The following is a 19,442-nucleotide window of genomic DNA, read 5'->3' as shown; positions in this document are numbered from 1 at the left end:
CGGTTCTTTGATATTTTGCAACCTGCTGGGAGGGAGGCTAGTGAACTGTGCTGTTTTTTGTTGGAAGAGTTGACTTCCCACTGTTCTGGGAGCTGCAACCCTTTTCAGGAGGGTAATACTGGACTCTGAAGTCCAACGGGAGGAAAGATTTCTCAAATGATGCAGCCTGAGCCAGTTTGTCTGATGTGTCACTTTTATTTTGCTTGGGCTATAAAACTCCTGTATGGTACAATTACATTTCAAAGCAGTGGCTAAGAGGAATCTAGCAGATGCTGGAGAGGGGGAAAGTGTACACACCAGGTAAGAAAGTGCAGGGTGGCAGCATTGACTACAGGACTACATAAAGCATTCCCTGACTCTGGCGCCCAAAATGGAGGCAGCAAACTCCCCCCCCCCCCCGCCCTGGAAATTATAGCAGTGAGGAGCTAACGTACTCTTCGTTCCTTACTTGAGATAAAAGTGAATAAAGATCAATGCAGAATCCTTGGTGAACCTCTTCTTTTCACAGAAATGCTTGCGATCGGTTAACAAAGGGCAACACGGGTGGAGGTATGTCTGTGGGGGAACTAATGGGATAAAAATGGAAAAGAAATCTTAAAAACTGAAGGTACTGGGGAATGCATGAGACTTCTGGATGAGGAGAGTCAGAAACCTGATGGGAGCCTAGGGGTTTTCTGCAGCTTCAAGTAAAGGAAGCTGGCAGAGTGAATAGGTGGCCTGCCTCTCGCTGAAGTGTGTCCCTGAAGCAGCCACACTAAGAGGGGATCCCTGAGCTCGGGTTGTGGGGGAGGGCAAGAAAAAGTGTTGGGAAAACTGGCCTGTGGACCCTTTCCCTGACCACCTCCTTTAAGTAGGGAAGTGTCTTATGGATCAGTAAGTCTGCATAGAACAAGCAACCGGTAGTACGCAATAAATGATGCCCGGGGAGGTCTCCCTTCTCCCATTTCCTCGTCAGTTCCAGATTTTCAGGAAGCTGTCCCAGGAGCCGGTAGACACAGCCATGCCGTCTGCGGTTACGCCCAAACAGCTCACCCGGTTGTCATGTCCAGACAGGATTCCTGACGGGGGAATGGATGGAAACCCATTATGAGCACTTTGTAAATATTTGCATCCCATCTTTCTGCCCTGCAGACAGAGGCACCTAACTTAATAAAGCAGAAAACTTGGTGTAAACGAACAGATACAAGCTGAGAATAATGGCCATGACAAAATGGGAAACTTGGGACTCTGCTTTACAGCTGCAAATAAAACATTTTAAATGCCTTTTGAAGTGCAATATACAAAAGCAGCACTAGATGGTGATGGTGAGCTATGGCACATTCAATATATTTTTCAAAACGTTTTTTAAAGAAGCATTTTCACAGCGTTTTTTTTTATATGCGTGTAGATTCCACCCAAGTTAAAATATTCTCTAAGCTGCTGAGAACCCCTTGCTATTCTATTGCATGCAACAATTTTTAGGAGAAGTGATTGTGGTTTATTGTATCTGCAGTGCCTTGATGTGTTTATGGTTATTGTTGCCTTTCTTTTTGTTCCCTTTGTGAATGATGCCATGGCCTTTGGCTAGTGCAATAAAGTTTATGATGAAATAACTGGAAGCATAAGAGGAAGGAAACACCCAGATCCCTTTAAGGAAGGAATTCTAAAGTCTGGGTGCCACCAAATTTGTCTCTGGTTGCCATTCACCTGCTGCGTCAGAGCTACTCAGAGCATGGCCTCCATTTGGACAGCTTGATATGGGACAAAGCAGCTCAACCTATGCTTGTTGCTGTGGAGGAGCCAGGTAGAAAAGGACCAGGCACCTGCACCTTTCATAACAGTGTAGAAGAGAGAACTTGAACAGATGTAGCTTATCAGACAACTATTAAAGGTGCAGGAGCCTGGTCTGGCAGCTGACAGTCCCAGGTGCGGGAACGTGGCCTCCACGCATCATGGTCCTGCAATGCATTAAAGTCCACATCTCAACTCCATTCCCAAGCCTCTGAACCACTTTATACAAGCAGTAAAGTCGTACCACTTCGGCCTGAAGTTGCACAATTAGAGAGCCCTGGGGGGGTGGGGGTGGGATGCAGCAAAGTAGCATTTTGGAGAAAGAGTGAGTGACAGTAGCCTGAGCTCTGACATATCTAGGGTGGCACTGTGGTCTAAACCACTGAGCCTCTTGGGCTTGCCGATCAGAAGGTCGGCGGTTCGAATCCCTGCGACGGGGTGAGCTCCCGTTGCTCTGTCCCAGCTCCTGCCAACCTAGCAGTTCGAAAGGACGCCGCTGCAAGTAGATAAATAGGTACCACTGCGGCGGGAAGGTAAACGGCGTTTCCACGCGCTCTGGTTTCTGTCACAGTGTTCCATTGTGCCAGAAGCGGTTTAGTCATGCTGGTCACATGACCCAGAAAGCTGTCTATGGTCAAACGCTGGCTCCCTCGGCCTGAAAGCGAGATGAGCGCCACAACCCCATAGTTGCCTTTGACTGGACTAAACCATCCAGGGGTCCTTTACATTTACCTTACCTCTATGTATGGAGGGCTTTTTATATGAGATAATGTCAGGGCTGCCTCAGGTCCCAGCTCACAAAGGACCAACGCCAGTCTCTCTTTATATATAGAAATGTTTATTGCAGTTCATTTTCCGCTCCACAGCCGAGGCGCGCAGCCCCACGTCTGTTACGCTAGACTGCTGAAGTCCCCTCTGAGTCAGTCCCTCCCCTGCACCAGTTTAAGAGTGTCACTCTGCTCCACCTCCTTCTTTCTCCCCTTTTCCGCAGGGTCTTCCTGCCCGCTGGGGTTTCGCCCCTCCTGGACTCCTCTGACGCCGATTCCCCAGATTGCTCCCCCTCCCTCCGGCGGGCTTTAGGACCTGGCTCCCCATCCGGGCTCTCTGTTTCCCCGCGCGCCTGCACATTTGAACTTGGCGCGCGCGCGCAGCTCCCAACCTTCCTTCTGATCGTTACACTACTCCCCTCCCCTTCCGGGAGGATGGCTTGTTCTGACCTTCCCTCATTTCCTGCTGACGGAGCTGCTTCCCCTGGCACACTGGAACTTCCCCCCCCCCTTGCCATTCTCTGGTGGGGAAGCTGGTCCTGATCTCCAGCTGCCGCTTTGGGATTCCCTGCTGGGCCCTTGCCCCTGATGCGTCCCCCCTGGGACTCCCCTTGTCTTGACCACAGGCGCCCCCTTCTGGGAATCCTCTGATTCGCTGGAGAGGCTCATGGAATCCCTTGGATCACTGTCATCCTCCTCGCTGTCCTCGGATTCCTCCCAATCGCTCTCCATCTCCTGCCTCCCCTGTGCCTCTGTCCCTGAACCCCTGACAGATAATATTCAATCAAGAACACACTCATGTGCTGTGATCTGCCTCTCACTGGCACAGTCCAGGAACAATTTAACCATGCGAAATACTAATTGATGAGACAAGTTCTCAGCCAGTTGACAGCCCCTCCTCCTTTTAAAGAGGACACCATGCCCTCTACATTTGGAGAGCAGAACCTCCCACTTTCTGAACCTGCTTTCAACTTGCTATTGCGAGTTGGAAATTCATGGAATGATATTTTGATTATTATTTTTAATTGGGTAGGGAGAGGGCTTTTAACTGTGCATACTACTATTAATTGGGACGTGGGTGGCGCTGTGGTCTAAACCACAGAGCCTAGGGCTTGCTGATCAGAAGGTCGGCAGTTTGAATCCCCGTGATGGGGTAAGCTCCCATTGTTTGGTCCCAGCTCCTGCCAACCTAGCAGTTCAAAAGCACATCAAGTGCAAGTAGATAAATAGGTACTACTCTGGCGGGAAGGTAAGCAGCGTTTCCGTGCGCTGCTCTGGTTCGCCAGAAGTGGCTTAGTCATGCTGGCCACATGACCTGGAAGCTGTCTGCAGACAAATGCCGGCTCCCTCGGCCTATAGAGCGAGATGAGCGCGCAACCCCAGAGTCATCCGCGACTGGACCTAACGGTCAGGGGTACCTTTACCTTTACTACTATTAATTAGATTTATTAGTCACATGTTACTAAGGTTTCCAAGCAACATACATTTCAAAAAGATGATAGAACCCTGATGATTCATATAACACCCCTTTGTGTTGGTTTGATTTCTATTCCACCTTCTGTCCTTCACATTTATTAGTATTACTAATAACAACTTATTGATCACCTTCTACCCAAGCATTCCAAGGCAATGTACAATGAAAAGTCCCAGCAGGTGTTATTTTAAATACAGTGGTACCTCGGGTTAAGTACTTAATTTGTTCTGGAGGTCCGTACTTACCCTGAAACTGTTCTTAACCTGAAGACCACTTTAGCTAATGGGGCCTCCTGCTGCTGCTGCGCCGCCGGAGCACAATTTCTGTTCTCATCCTGAAGCAAAGTTCTTAACCTGAAGCACTATTTCTGGGTTAGCGGAGTCTGTAACCTGAAGCATATGTAACCTGAGGTACCACTGTACTTGCATATGCAATTCATTGTTGTGACCCATGCTGGAATCAGTGTGATGATATACAAATACTTTAAAATAAAATAAACCGCCATGCTTTCCTGAAGGAGAAGACGGTCTTTGTCCCTGGAATGGAAGTAGCTGGCATAGAGAGATGCTAGCTCCGGGGCACGGCCTACTCACCCACACGTTCTGCTTTTAGGGAGTCCCAGATATTGCAGTTAAAATCATCGTATCCAGCCAGCAGGAGCCGTCCACTGCGGGAGAACGCGATTGAGGTAATTCCGCAGATGATGGTCTCGTGTGAGTAGACAATGAGCTCCTGGTCTGCCCGGAGGTCATAGAGGCGACAGGTGGCGTCATCGGAACCAGTGCAAATGGCCTCGCCATTGGGGAAGAACTGGGCAGAGACAGATGCAAACAATGATCTCACTCCCTTCCCTCCTATTCTGCAGCCCCCGCCCATTATTATAACCCTAGCTGCCTTCCCCTGTCCTTTATTCCAGTCCTGCCACCATCCCTCAGCTCTGGGCCCGGCCACTTAGGGGAACCTACAGAGATGGCGTTGATATCCGACTCGTGCCCCGTGAAAGTCTGGCGGCAGCTGCCCTCCCGGACATCCCACAGCTTGGCCGAGGCATCACAGGCTCCAGAGATGAAAAGATTGAAGTCTGGGGAGACGGCCAAGCTCATGCAGTCTCCAGTGTGGCCGACGAACGTTGTCTTCGGTTGTCCGGTTTCAATGTCCCAGAGCATACTGCAGTGAGGGGGCATTGAGGAGGAGAGAGGAACAGAGTGATGGGGCTGTTCTGCTCATGGGTTCACCCAGAGAAACACACACATGCACGCACACACACTCTCTCATAGAATCATAGAATCATAGAGTTGGAAGAGACCACAAGGGCCATTGAGTCCAACCCCCTGCCAAGCAGGAAACACCATCAGAGCACTCCTGACATATGGTTGTCAAGCCTCTACTTAAAGACCTCCAAAGAAGGAGACTCCACCACACTCCTTGGCAGCAAATTCCACTGTCAAACAGCTCTTACTGTCAGGAAGTTCTTCCTAATGTTTAGGTGGAATCTTCTTTCTTGTAGTTTGGATCCATTGCTCCGTGTCCACTTCTCTGGAGCAGCAGAAAACAACCTTTCTCCCTCTTCTATGTGACATCCTTTTATATATTTGAACATGGCTATCATATCACCCCTTAACCTCCTCTTCTCCAGGCTAAACATGCCTAGCTCCCTTAGCCGTTCCTCATAAGGCATCGTTTCCAGGCCTTTGACCATTTTGGTTGCCCTCCTCTGGACACGTTCCAGTTTGTCAGTGTCCTTCTTGAACTGTGGTGCCCAGAACTGGACACAGTACTCCAGGTGAGGTCTGACCAGAGCAGAATACAGTGGCACTATTACTTCCCTTGATCTAGATGCTATACTCCTATTGATGCAGCCCAGAATTGCATTGGCTTTTTTAGCTGCCGCGTCTCTCTCTCTCTCTCTCTCTCTCTCTCTCTCTCTCTCTCTCTCTCTCTCTCTCTCTCTCTCATTTGTTTATTTAAAGTACTTCTGTCCCACCTTTCCTCAAAACAGACCTCAAGGTAGCTAACAGCAGCGGCAACATGACTAAAATTGCCACCTGCTCTGCTCTTGTATCTGATCTGGTTGTGGCTTTAAGGATCCTTAAAATAATAATAATAATATAATAATAATTTATTATTTATACCCCGCCCATCTGGCTGGGCCTCCCCAGCCACTCTGGGCGGCTTCCATAAAAACCAAAAATACAGTAAAATATCACACGTTAAATCATAATGTTTTACTTGTGCATATGAAGCTTACCAAGAGATCCACTGACTACTCCTTTTGGGTATATCAAAAGGTGACAGGGAGAGGTTCCTTTATTTATTTTGTGCAGTTTGTATAATTATTGTTTACAGCTGGAATAAAATCTCCTGGCTGGCCAAAGTTTGGGATATAGCCTGCACAGTTAAACTGACTAGTAGGATTCAGGTCAGAGAGGGTAAGGGGAATTATGGCTGCTTTGTTTAAAAATTGAATTTTTTTCACCATGTACTGGTGTACTAAGGTACAATGAAATCTAAATCTAGATGCTTTGCTGGAAATAGTTTTGAGATTTTTGTATGCCACATGAAATGTAATAAAGGTTATTAATGGTTTCTTCCTATACTGTTTTGTTTTGTTTTGTTCTGTTTGTATATTGTGAAACTATACCCACCCTTTATAATAAGTAATTTAATCACTTTGTTTCATATTTACTGCATTATGAGATTATGAAACATAATACTGTGCCAGTGCTATCTCTCTGTGTGTGTGTTTGTGTGTGTTTAATATATACAGTGGTGTCCCGCAAGACGAATGCCTCGCAAGACGAAAAACTCGCTAGACGAAAGGGTTTTTCGGTTTTGCGTTGCTTCGCTAGACGAATTTCCCTATGGGCTTGCTTCGCAAGACGAAAACGTCTTGCACTTTTTTTTTTAAGCCGCTTGAAGAGGCGCAGTTGTGACGGACCGTGCTTCGCAAGACGAAAAACATCGCAAGATGAAAAGACTCGTGGAACGAATTATTTTCGTCTTGCGAGGCACCACTGTACAATGTTCCTGAAGGAGGATTATTCTGAAACATACTGGGGCTGAAATAATTTTTTCCTTCAAGCACTTGTCATTCCTTCATCAATCTCTCTCCTACTCTCTTTCTCTCCCCTTCCTACATGGATAGATAAGATACACTCACCATGTGGTGTCCCCAGAGCTGGTCACAATGTTGTTGTCATCTAGGAATCGACAGCAGGAGAGATAACCTGCAGGGAAGAGATAACAGACTCTGAATATCATAAGTTTGTGGTGATAGAGGTTACTACAGGCACTGTCCGTACTCTCTGCTTAAAAAAAGTAATTAGTTTTTTGAAATCAACATTTTGGACCACGAAAAGCTGAACTGGGCAACCTACATAAATAAGGCCAATAAGGAAAATATTTTGCATTGTTTTGCAATTTGTACTATAAGAACATGGGACGTGGATGGCGATGTGGGTTAAACCACAGAGCCTAGGACTTGCCAATCAGAAGGTCGGCGGTTCGAATCCCAGCGACGGGGTGAGCTTCCGTTGCTCGGTCCCTACTCCTGCCAACCTAGCAGTTCAAAAGCACCTCAAAGTGCAAGTAGATAAATAGGTACCACTGTGGTGGGAAGGTAAACGGCATTTCCGTGTGCTGCTCTGGTTCGCCAGAAGCAGCTTAGTCATGCTGGCCACATGACCCGGAAGCTGTACGCCGGCTGCCTCGGCCAATAAAGCGAGATGAGCGCCACAACCCCAGAGTCGGCCACGACTGGACCTAATGGTCAGGGGTCCCTTTACCGTTACCTTTACTATAAGAACGATCATTTATCCCACTTTGTAGAGAGGAACAAGGATCTACACAGGGTTACCACTGGGAGTCGTATTCAGCAACCCCTTGGGCTCCTCATGTTACCCCCAGACTTGTAAGCACATCTTCACAATCACAGGGCTAGAAACTTCTCCATCTCCCCAGGAATCCTGCATGAAACCCAGGAGAGCAGCTGCCAGACAGTGCAGAGAGCGGATTCGGCCAATGCTGTAACTTGGAACAAGGCAGCATCTTGTGTCAAGCTGGGAGTTCCAGGAAGTTGAATTTGGCACTTGGTGCCGCTTCCTGCGTGTTTCCTGTGATTCTGTGGGAGGACAGAAGGTGCAAAGTCCTGGCAGAAAGATCACCTGTATGGGCTGAGAGCTCCCGGCTCACTTTCACATTCCCTTCGCGGCTCTTGAGGTTGTAGATGGAGCACATGTTGTCGAGACCTCCGCAGGCCACAAAATTCCCTGATGGGGCGTAGGCACAGGTCATGACCCAGGAGGAGCGTAGAGGGATGGCATGAACCTGGGATCAGAGGACAGGGTAGAAATCCAAAGTAAGGTTGGATGGCCAATTTAGGGCTGGGCAATACTTTGGGATGCGGGTGGCGCTGTGGGTTAAAGCACAGAGCCTAGGGCTTGCCGATCAGAAGGTCGGCGGCTCGAATCCCCGTGACGGGGTGAGCTCCCATTGCTCGCTCCCTGCTCCTGCCAACCTAGCAGTTTGAAAGCACGTCAAAGTGCAAGTAGATAAATAGGTACCACTCCGGTGGGAAGGTAAACAGCGTTTCTGTGCGCTGCTCTGGTTCGCCAGAAGCGGCTTAGTCATGCTGGCCACATGACCCGGAAGCTGTTCGCTGGCTCCCTCGGCCAATAAAGCGAGATGAGCACCGCAACCCCAGAGTCGGCCACGACTGGACCTAATGGTCAGGGCTCCCTTTACCTTTACCTTTAATACTGTATCTGGTTTTCAACATCACAATATATAACCAGCTAAACATCACACTATAATGATTTATCATGATGTCTGAAACAAGGATGGAGCTATGCAGAGGCCTTGGCTGGATTCATGGTTTTGCCCACATTTTGATTTTTGCATCACACACACACACACACACACACACACACACACACACACACACACACCATGATTCGTGACATTTTGACAGGTCAAAAATTATGATACCAATATGGACGTCAAACAGGTTTTGGACGATATTTTGATATATATCGCCCAGCCCTAATGACCATCTGCCATGGGTGCTTTAGTTGAGATTCCTGCATTGCAGGGGTTTGGGCTAGATAACGCCCCCCCCGGTCCCTTCCAACTCTATGTTTCTATTATGCAATATTATGCAAGCAGATGTAGCTAGGAACATTGAAAGAAACACAGGCCGTAATTCAGATGCAGCAAAACAAACTCAGGAACAAGATGTTTGTGGCTCTGGGGGAAATTGTCATCTTTTCATTTCTGATCTTGCTGACTGCTAGATGGTTCGTACCTTCTGATAATATCCCTTACCTTGTTGGTTGTGTATGTGTCCCAGACAATAAGTTTCCCGTCTTGTGAGGCACTGACCATGAGCCTAAGGGAGAGAACCACGTGCGCGTCAGCTTGGCTGCTTTGACCGGTAAGGTCCTGAAGGCTCTCTCCTTCAGAGTACACCTCCTTACCTCATCTCAAGCCATTGCCTTTCTCCCCAGGGCTACCAAACCTTCAGGGCTACCAAACTGGAACTGGGAGCCAGCAGGCTTCCTCAACCTTGGCCCTCCAGATGTTTTTGGCTTACAACTCCCATGATCCCTAGCTAGCAGGACCAGTGGTCAGGGATGATGGGAATTGTAGTCTCAAAACATCTGGATGGCCAAGGTTGAGGAAGCCTGATATAGTGGTTAAGAGTGGTGGACTCATAATCTGGTGAACTGGGTTCGCATCTCCGCTCCTCCACCTGCAGCTGCTGGGTGACCTTGGGCTAGTCACACTTCTCTGAAGTCTCTCAGCCCCACTCACCTCACAGAGTGTTTGTTGTGGGGGAGGAAGGGAAATGAGAATGTTAGCCGCTTTGAGACTCCTTAAGGGGAGTGAAAGGCAGGATATCAAGTCCAAACTCCTCCTCCTCCTCCTCTTCCGCTTCTTCTTCTTCCTGGTTCAGTCCATATTCTCAAGGGCACTTTTGTGTTTTCTACTACATTGGGCACTTCCAGAAGAGGACTTAATTTTCATGGTCTATTGAGATATTGCTAACAGGTGGCTGGCAACAGGTGTTGTTGTTTTAATTATTGCGTCCCCCCAAGAATGTTATACCTGGATTAAATAGGACCGGGGTGGGGGGGGAAGAGAGATATGGACTGGCGTTTTGATGTCAACGTAATTACTACACTTGAGTAATTAAGGGGTAGTGGAAGGGTGGGTTTGTCTTTCTCTGCCTACAGGGCACTCTTATAACTTAGACTCACATAATAGCATCACAATGATTATACAACACCAACAATTTACATGACGGCCCTTGATTCCCACTTCAACCATTATAAGGCTGATTTGATTCTCCCACCCATTCCCAGCATAGATCTTCCTGGGCACCTGAGGGAAGGAGCTTCTGGCACAGGGTGCAACAAGGGGAAGCAGGCGCAATCCTTTTGCGTCACTTACTTGGAATCTGTGGACCAGTGACAAGCATAGATCTTAGCCAGGTGTCCACGCAGAGTCCTCCGTGTACGCATCTGAATGCGCCCAACCACTTCCAGCCCGGACACAAGCTGCAGAGAAAGGAGGAAGATTCAGCCCCTGCCATCAAAGGTGTATGGCGGAAGGAGGGACAATGCGGGTATGAATGCACACTGTCATGACTGCATTGTATTAGTTCATCTCTCCTTCCATGTACACAAACCACCTTAAACAGGGGACTTCTGGCGGAAGGAATGGTGGGTTGACAGTCTCAGCTCTCTGATGACAGGAGATAATTACCTGGTGATTGATGGTAATCAGACTGAATGTCTGACAACCAGGCACTCTGAGATAAAGAGTGATCGAGGGAATAACCTCAAATGCTCTGATCAAAGCTGTTTTCTGCTGGGGGGCTCAGATGGGAGCTAAAATGAGCTGGCGAGTCGAGGAACTGACATCTCACTCAAAGAACCATTTGTGGTCAGAAGATCTGCACCCTCTCTTTCTTAAAACATTTTTGGCACCAGAAGAATTGTAACTTAAGATATTTCTCTGTCTACTGGTGAAAATTTACGATCGGGAAGCTTGTAAGAGTCTCGAAGAAGAGAGGGGAAACTGGCTAAGGCAGAGTGAAAAGTCTGATTTCTGGTTGACAATAAAGATTAAAGAGAGGAAGGAACTCTTTGTGTGAACAATCTTTATTCCTTTTTCCTCTTCTTGCCGCTGAGTAAATGAAAGTTAATCAGCATCCCTCATGTGATGGCCTGGGAATCGGATTCGAATGCTGAACCTGAGGGATCCCAGCCTGCACAGGAGTCCCCGCCTCCAGGACCAGCTGACCCGGGGCTGGTGCTTGAGCCTGAAGGGTCCTCACCTGTGCTGGATCCTCAGGTGCAGGCACCAGCTGAGCCTGCTCTGGCTCCTGAGGTGATGGAGGACCCATTGGCTGCAGGTGCTCCACTCTCAGCCCCGTCAGGGGAAGGTGAGGTTGCCTCTGGGTCCAGTAACCCTCCGGCCTCTCCTGAGCTGCAGAGGCTCAGGGCAGAGAGGCAGAGGGAACTAAGTTCCCGCAGGAGGAGTGCTCGCCTCCAGGCCAGGAGAGGCGAGGCACCTGAGGATCGGGGCTGCTCTATGCCTCGGGGGAGATAAAAGCCAGCCCGCCCCAGTCCCAAGTTGCAGGAGCAACATCGGTTGTCAGTTCCAGCCTGATCCCTGCCCTGCTTCCCTGCCAGAGCTCCTGACCTCACCCGACTCCCTGCCCTGCACCCAGCTTCAACTTCTATGGACAGCCTTCATTGTGCACCATCAACCTCGGACTGGACTCGGACATCACCTCTCGGTTAGCCCCCAGGACCAGCACACCTCACTGCACTTGAGGACTGGAGGCCGCCTTTGGTTGTACAGTACAGGCTGTGTGACTCTATACTCCAATGCCTAGTCACTGCTACTCCTTATACCCCCCCCCATCATCTGCTGCCTGAGGCGACTGCTTCCTCTCTTCTTTGCCCTAATGGATGGGCCGGCCCTGGCCACAGGTGATTATGGGAAACTCCACTCCTCTCTTCGGAGCCCTGATGGATTCTTCCCCTTAGACAAATTCTGCCCAGACACAGTGATTTAATATCAGCGCTTCCTACCTGTGCAAGCGTAGTGTCCGCACAAGCTTTTCGGGCATCCTGCAACAAAGGAGAGATGGAGTGAAATTGCAGGCAAAAAGAGGGAGTAGGCCTGGAGATCTGTATCTTTGTGGAAGCTGGGTGTCTCAGATTACCTGGCCTTGGATAATAATAATAATAATAATAATAATAATAATAATAATAATAGAAGAAGAAGAAGAAGAATTTCATTTATAAAAAGATTGAGAAAAAACAGGAGAAAAAAGGGAGAGTAAAAGAATATTAAAAAAATACTGTTACATGACCATACGTTTAATATACAGACGTGTTTATTCTTATTATCCTAATACACATATAATTATCAATAACCTAATATGTTATGCGTAAATTCATACCAAATATCACTGCATTTATACAAAGAAGGTCTGTGTCTACAACAGGGCTGCAGTGTGTCTGGATTTTTCCAGACATTACTGGGATTTCAAAGGCGGAATTGATGTTCAGGGGGAATTTCCTGTAGGTGGCGCTTTCCTGAAGGTGGGGTTGCATTTATGTGAAAGATTCTCTCATCTGATTTATTTATTGTAAATGGCAAGGAAGATTGGGACTAGGGTCTTCCTGATTCATAGCCTGGCCCTCACACCATAGATGGAGAACCTCTGGCCTTCTGGATCAGTGTTTCCCAAACTTGGGTCTCCATCTATTTTTTGGACTACAATTCCCATCATCCCTGACCACTGGTCTTCTTATTAGCTAGGGATGATGGGAGTTGTAGTCCAAAAAATAGATGGAGACCCAAGTTTGGGAAACACTGCTTTAGATGTTTTTTGGACCACGGTTCCTACCATCCCTGACCATTGACCATGGAGGCCAAGAACGTCTGGAGGGGGCTAGGTTCTCATCCTGGCTTACGCTCCCTGCCCCCCACCCCACATTACCTCAATCTGCTTCTTCAGCTGCTCAGCTTCTTGCTTCATCTGCTCTATTTCACCCATCTTGACAGGCTAGCTTTGGGCCTCCCACTCGGGGTCACCTGGGTCCTGCAGAAATGAAAAGAGAGGTTGAGGTGGCCACATCCCAACTCGTTCATGTCTCCTCCAGCACCTCCTGTTCATCCAGATCTCAAGAGTTGCTTGAATGCCGTTTGCAGGAGTGTGTTACTCTGCAATTTCCCCTACAAAGCAAAATGTTCTGCAAATTTTGGGCCAGCCCAAAAGCAAAGCAGCGACTTTTACCACATCGCTCTGTTGCCACAGATTGATGGGGAAAGCTCACTAGGAAAAATCCATGAGCAAGAGCGAGGTGTGTGTGTGTGTGTACGTGTAAAATAAATGTGTTATTCAACCATGTGTTTTTACAGTCTATCTTGTTCTGTTTGCCATTTGTAAAAGTTATAGCCCCTAAAATAGAAAGCACAGTTAAATAAATCCACTTTAATAAAACATTGAATTGTCCACCCAAGATACTTAGATTCCAAACAGGCTACGAAATGTGTGGCCCGTCCTGTGGACTCCAAAAACCACAAGTCCTGTGTCACGCCACGTCTCCACAACTTCGCCCAGTCTCTTCAGCCTTTGAGCCATAGCTGTCAACTTACAGATTTGAAAATAAGGGACCAGCAGCCTCGAAAATAAGGGGTCAGCAGCCAAAATAAGGGATCAACAATTACTTTGATAAAATACATATTTTGTTGTGTGCAAATGGCTTTAGATACCTATTAGGTCCTATAAATTACCATATAGAATATATTCAACAGAAAAAAACAGCAACAATTTGTTGTTGACAAAGCACAGCCGGACATAGAAAGGGCCCCATTATCTTCAGTAGCTTATTTAAGGGACATCATCAATAAGGGACAGCAGCGGGACATGGCCCTGCGATAAGGGACTGTCCCGCCAAATAAGGGATGCTTGACAGCTATGCTTTGAGCTGATCCACACTATACATTAAAAGCACATGATTTCCCCCAAAGAATCCTGGAAACAGTAGTTTGTAAAGGGTGCTAGGAATTGGGAGCTCTGTGAAGGGGAAACCGCAGTTCCCAGGAGCCTTTGGGAGAAGTCATGTGCTTTAAATTTGTGCTCAGTGTGCTTTAAAAGCATGGGGTGGAGATGCCATCCACTTCTGCTTTCCCCCCTACCTGAATTTCCCCTGCTGTAAGTTTGACCGCTTACTACTGCCTGGTGCTTCTATGTCTTGAACAACATCTGAGGGAAGCAATAATGTCCATGCTGCAACCCCCCCCCCCAAAAAAAAAAACCTCCACCTGCTCATTTTTGCAGATCAAACTTCTGGTCTTTTGGCAACCCTAGCGCTGAATCCATGCAGGGCTGGCCTGAGATGTTTTGGCCCTGAGGCAAAGCACCAGATGGCCCCCTCCCTTCTCCACCAGGGAAGAAGGGTTGAATGAAGATCTACGTCAGGAACAAGGAGGGGAAGAAAGATCTACATTGGGATCTGCTGCCCCGGTGTATCCTGCAGCCTGAGGCAGATGCATCACCTTGCCTCATGGGTGAGGCAAGGCCCATGACCCTTCCCCTTCCAATTCTCTCCTGCGCATGTGCCCCTTGCATGTTTTGCAGAAATGAATTGCGCTGGAGAGGAATGCTTGGAAACGGTTTGCAAGTGTGTGGCCTTGGAGTTCAGTGTCAAGTGTGGCTGATTTCTGTATTAAAAACCCATTTTCTTTTTCCTTTAAATTAGCCAAACCCAGAAGGCTGGGGCACTCCAGACAGAACGTGAAAATTATCCTGTGAACAACAACAACAACAACAACAATAATTATACCCCGCCCATCTGGCTGGGTTTCCCCAGCCACCCTGGCAGCTCCCAGCAGAATAGTAAAAACATGAAAAATATCAGACATTAAAAACATTAAATATAGGGCTGCCTTCACTTCAATAAGCTTCTCTCCTCACCCATCCCACTAACCTCCTTTTTGGTATTAGTGATGCATCTAATTCCCTTCCACCCCTTTCAGCCAATTCTGGTCGTGGTCTTTGATGGACATTATTTAATGGATTTCTAGCCAGCTCTTTAGGGGATATCATATCCTCCTGAGGTGGGTTACAGCAAATGAATAAAGCGCAACGTTACGATTCCAAGATTTAAAATTGCGTTTTGTTGTTGTTTAGTTGTTTAGTTGTGTCTGACTTTTCGTGACCCCCTGAACCAGAGCACGCCAGGCACTCCTGTTTTCCACTGCCTCCCGCAGTTTGGTCAAACTCATGCTGGTAGCTTTGAGAACACTGTCCCACCATCTCGTCCTCTGTCGTCTCCTTCTCCTTGTGCCCTCCATCTTTCCCAACATCAGGGTCTTTTCCAGGGAGTCTTCTCTTCTCATGAGGTGGCCAAAGTCTTGGAGTCTCAGCTTCAGGATCTGTCCTTCCAGTGAGCACTCAGGGCTGATTTCCTTCAGAATGGAGAGGTTGGATCTTCTTGCAGTCCATGGGACCCTCAAGAGTCTCCTCCAGCACCAGAATTCAAAAGCATCCATTCTTTGGCGATCAGTCTTCTTGATGGTCCAGCTCTCACTTCCATACATCACTACTGGGAAAACCATAGCTTTTACTATACGGACCTTTGTATTGTAATTGCGTTAGGAAAACAATTAACAAGAGTAAATGAGTAGCAGCAGACTCTACATTAAAAAGCACACGACTCCCCCCCAATAACCCTGGGAAGCGTAGCTTGTTAAGGTCGTTGGGGATTGCGCCCCTGTGAGGGATAAACTACAGTTCCCAGTAGGGTTGCCACCCATCCTATACACTCTGGGTGGCTTCCACAGAAACCAAAAATACACTAAAATGTCACACATTAAAAACTTCCCTGAACAGGGCTGCCTTAAGATGTCTTCTGAATGTCAGGTAGTTGTTTATCGCTTTGACATCTGATGGGAGGGCGTTCCACAGGGCGGGTGCCACTACCGAGAAGGCCCTCTGCCTGGTTCCCTGTAGCTTTGCTTCTCGCAATGAGGGAACCGCCAGAAGGCCCTCGGCGCTGGACCTCAGCACAGTGCGTACGCAGCCTTGGTCTCTCTTTCATCACATCAAGCCAGCCATCCTATTTTCTGCTGTGCTGCTACTAAGCAGGAGCAACAGGTGGCAGTGCTGAGAGAGGAAATTCGGCAGCGCCCTAGGTAGCTGCTAGGACTTGTAGACGCTGCCTCACTCAGGGTGCTTCTCCCAGCTCAGTTCCTGTGTGTTGACTTGGCAAACACCCCTCCGCTGTGCTGCCCGGCTAGGGACGTCACCCAGTTAGAAAGAAATGCTAACTGATTCATCAGATGAGTTTTGAAGGATGAATTAATTGGTCCAATCTGCTGTTTTGGTTGTTTTTATCCTGGCCCGTCTTGTGGGTTTTATGCTCTTTCTCTATATAATTGGATTTGTACTGTTTGCTTAACGTGTACGGTACCATTGTTGCAAGCTGTCCTTTTTAGGCTGAACGGTGGAACTGAAGAGTTTTGAATGCACATGATTGGATAGTGTTTTTTTTATGAAAAAGGCAGCTTTTCCTGTTTTTTCGATGGCACATGCATACGTCATAGCGGACCACATCTTAGAAGAGGGGTTCCGAAAGGGGAAAGCCACCTGCAATTATTGTAAGAATTTCTAGTAAAAATCATTGGCATTTTAAAATAGGGCTGTCTGATTAATTAGGTACATTATGTCGTTTCTGGTCATTTTGAATGTTATTAAATGAATGAATCCAATGGGATAAATCTATTGGAGGCTGAAGCTGTATGCACAGGATTTAAAACAACGTCAACTATGGGATTGAGGTAAGGGGCTGGAACAGCTTAACGTGTAACTTTTCAAACTGATGCCAAGGTTTTGTCTTCATTTTGTGTTGCAAATTCCACATATTGTCCTGAGTGATTGATACTCAAACCAGAGGCCGTAAGTATCCCCCCAAACCATTGTCCAATTAACTCCAAACCAGTGCCATTTTTTTTTGCAATGATTTTGTGCTGTTTTGTACCTTGAACCCCTTGTTTTGTGCCACTCCAAAACTGAGCAGTTCATACAGGAAATCAGGCTTGCAAGTTAACACCTCCCCCAATCCAACATTGTCCGATCCCCTCCAACTTGATGCCAAAGATTTGTGCTCGTGTTGTGCCATGAACCCCAAATTTTGTGCTGCCCTCCCAAACTGAGTTATTAATACTCAAACTGGGGGCCATAGGTCCCACCCCAAAAAAACCCCCCAACATTTTCCAGTGTGGTGTAGTGGTTCAGAGCGGTAGTCTCGTAATCTGGTGAACCGGGTTCACTTCCCCGCTCCTCCACATGCAGCTGCTGGGTGACCTTGGACCAGTCACACTTCTCTGAAGTCTCTCAGCCCCACTCACCTCACAGAGTGTTTGTTGTGGGGGAGGAAGGGAAAGGAGAATGTTAGCCGCTTTGAGACTCCTTTGGGTAGTGATAAAGCGGGATATCAAATCCAAATCCAGTGCCAAAACTTTGGTGTCAGTTTGTAGGGGACCCAAATTTTTGGGATTACACATTAATGAAGCTGGTTGGAACGTTAACATGGGATAACAGGATGGCAAAGAGGCTAAAGATCCAAAGACCCTGCATGCCCTTAAGAGGCCAGGAGAGTGTCATGTGAAAATGGTCTGAATGTATGGCAACAAGGGTTTAGAGGAGGCTCATTCATCACTGACTCCTCTCTCTCCACCAGCATCACTCCATCTTCAGACTCCACTCACACCTGTTCTGCGATGGGCCACAGTGAGAGTTTCAGGTTTCAGGATGTTCTCTGGATGTTTTGCATCTCGCCTGATGATCCCAGGTAAGACTGTTTGGTGGTAGGAATATATTATTTGAGTGTTTCAGGGAGTGGCTGGTTCAGGGAGGAATCAGTGCACAGACCTTTGCCAGTTCAGAAATGTCCCCAAGCATTTCTTTCCTTCTTCCTTGCTTTGGAGAACTGCTAGTGCCATCTGTGTTCCCCAAGCAAACATGGAGAGAGGTTTCAAGGGCAGAGCTACCTACAGTGGCTTCATTTTCTTTGGATGGGAGATGGCACTGGAGATTTCAGAGTGTTGTCGCAACGTTGACTTCATTTGCGAATATGCAAGCACAGCAGTGGCAAATAGGCAGCAGATCTCTGCTTCACAGAGATGCCCCAATTTTTCTCTATCCCCATCTTTGTTGAAATGGCAAACTGCCGTTCATCGCATACAACACATTGCAGAGCCCTTGTCCCAAACATCACCTCTGCAGATCAGGAAACCACCTGCATAGCCATTAGAGCAGGCATAGGCAAACTCGGCCCTCCAGATGTTTTGGGACTACAACTCCCATCATCCCTGACCACTGGTCCTGTTAACTAGGGATGATGGGAGTAGTAGTCCCGAAACATCTGGAGGGCTGAGTTTGCCTATGCCTGCATTAGAGAAATATTACAGTTCTTTATTTTTTTAATAAATATTTATTAAAGTTTCAGAAAAAGGAATTGCATTAAAGCAGAAAATGCAAAAATAAAAGACAAAAATAAAAATACAAGAAAAATACAGAATAAGTACACAGATAAAAAAAATAAAAATTCAACCTTTCCATATCTTACATTCATATCCTTGTTTCCCTGACCTCCTCATACCTCCCTTTTTTGTATTCTGATTCAGTTAATTAATTCAGCAATTTCTTTCCCTCCTTATTATCCTGATCTTTGATCTTAATATATTATAACATTAATTTTTTACCTATTTAAGAAATATTACAGTTCTTTAGCCAAAGGCCTGGCCACCACGCATTCTGAGGCTGGGTGGCGGCGAGATTTCATTTTTAAGAAAGACTTTGTGAAAAGGGTTAATACTCCCATGGCCTTGGTCCGGACCCCCCACCCCACCCCACCTTACCCCCAAGCACCTTTCAATTTTAAAAACCCCATAGGAGATCCAAGTCACAGATTGCATGTTGATTGGCCCAAAATGATCAAGGCAGAATAAACCTGCGTGTTGCATGACAGAACCATGATTGGATCTCTTGCCATTAAGATAATAACTGTAAAAAACAACATTAAAAAGCATCTGCAGGGTGTCCATACTAGATCAGGGCAGGGGAGGGATGTTTTAACTTGTCCTGCCCGTGTTGTTTACTTGATTGAAGTCCTCTCCCAAATATGCTAATAACCCCTCTGTGGGGTGAAGGTAAGACAGAGGTATCCATATTGTGTCTGACTTTTTTCTTCAGCAACTACAGGATGGAGGAATTAAATGGTGCCAAAGGGAAGAATTAAACACCCTCAGGTACTGTTGTCCACATCCAATGTGGCCTCCCATTGGGTGATTCTATTGTTTTTATCATTTTTCTATTGCCAACAAAGGTCTGTATAGTTAAAGCT

At 47.1% G+C, this 19,442-nt stretch overlaps 1 protein-coding gene across 1 annotated transcript in view; it reads right to left on the bottom strand.

Moving 5' to 3' along the window:
* Window positions 1-135: 135 nt before the first annotated feature.
* GNB3 (G protein subunit beta 3) overlaps window positions 136-19,442 on the bottom strand; it is a 31,067-nt gene continuing 11,760 nt past the window's right edge. The window contains exons 2-10 of the mRNA XM_081176855.1: window positions 13,031-13,132; window positions 12,114-12,152; window positions 10,462-10,568; window positions 9,334-9,397; window positions 8,175-8,337; window positions 7,172-7,238; window positions 4,977-5,178; window positions 4,605-4,821; window positions 136-1,058 (exon numbers count right to left, since the gene is read on the bottom strand). Of these exons, the coding sequence (XP_081032981.1) occupies window positions 952-1,058; window positions 4,605-4,821; window positions 4,977-5,178; window positions 7,172-7,238; window positions 8,175-8,337; window positions 9,334-9,397; window positions 10,462-10,568; window positions 12,114-12,152; window positions 13,031-13,087 (1,023 nt within the window). The 5' untranslated portion in view covers window positions 13,088-13,132 and the 3' untranslated portion in view covers window positions 136-951. The remainder of the gene's footprint in view (window positions 1,059-4,604; window positions 4,822-4,976; window positions 5,179-7,171; window positions 7,239-8,174; window positions 8,338-9,333; window positions 9,398-10,461; window positions 10,569-12,113; window positions 12,153-13,030; window positions 13,133-19,442) is intronic.

Source organism: Podarcis bocagei, assembly GCF_964188305.1.
Source record: "Podarcis bocagei genome assembly, chromosome: 17".
In the NCBI taxonomy this organism is placed as follows: domain Eukaryota; kingdom Metazoa; phylum Chordata; class Lepidosauria; order Squamata; family Lacertidae; genus Podarcis; species Podarcis bocagei.
This window is presented reverse-complemented; position numbering and strand designations above follow the sequence as displayed.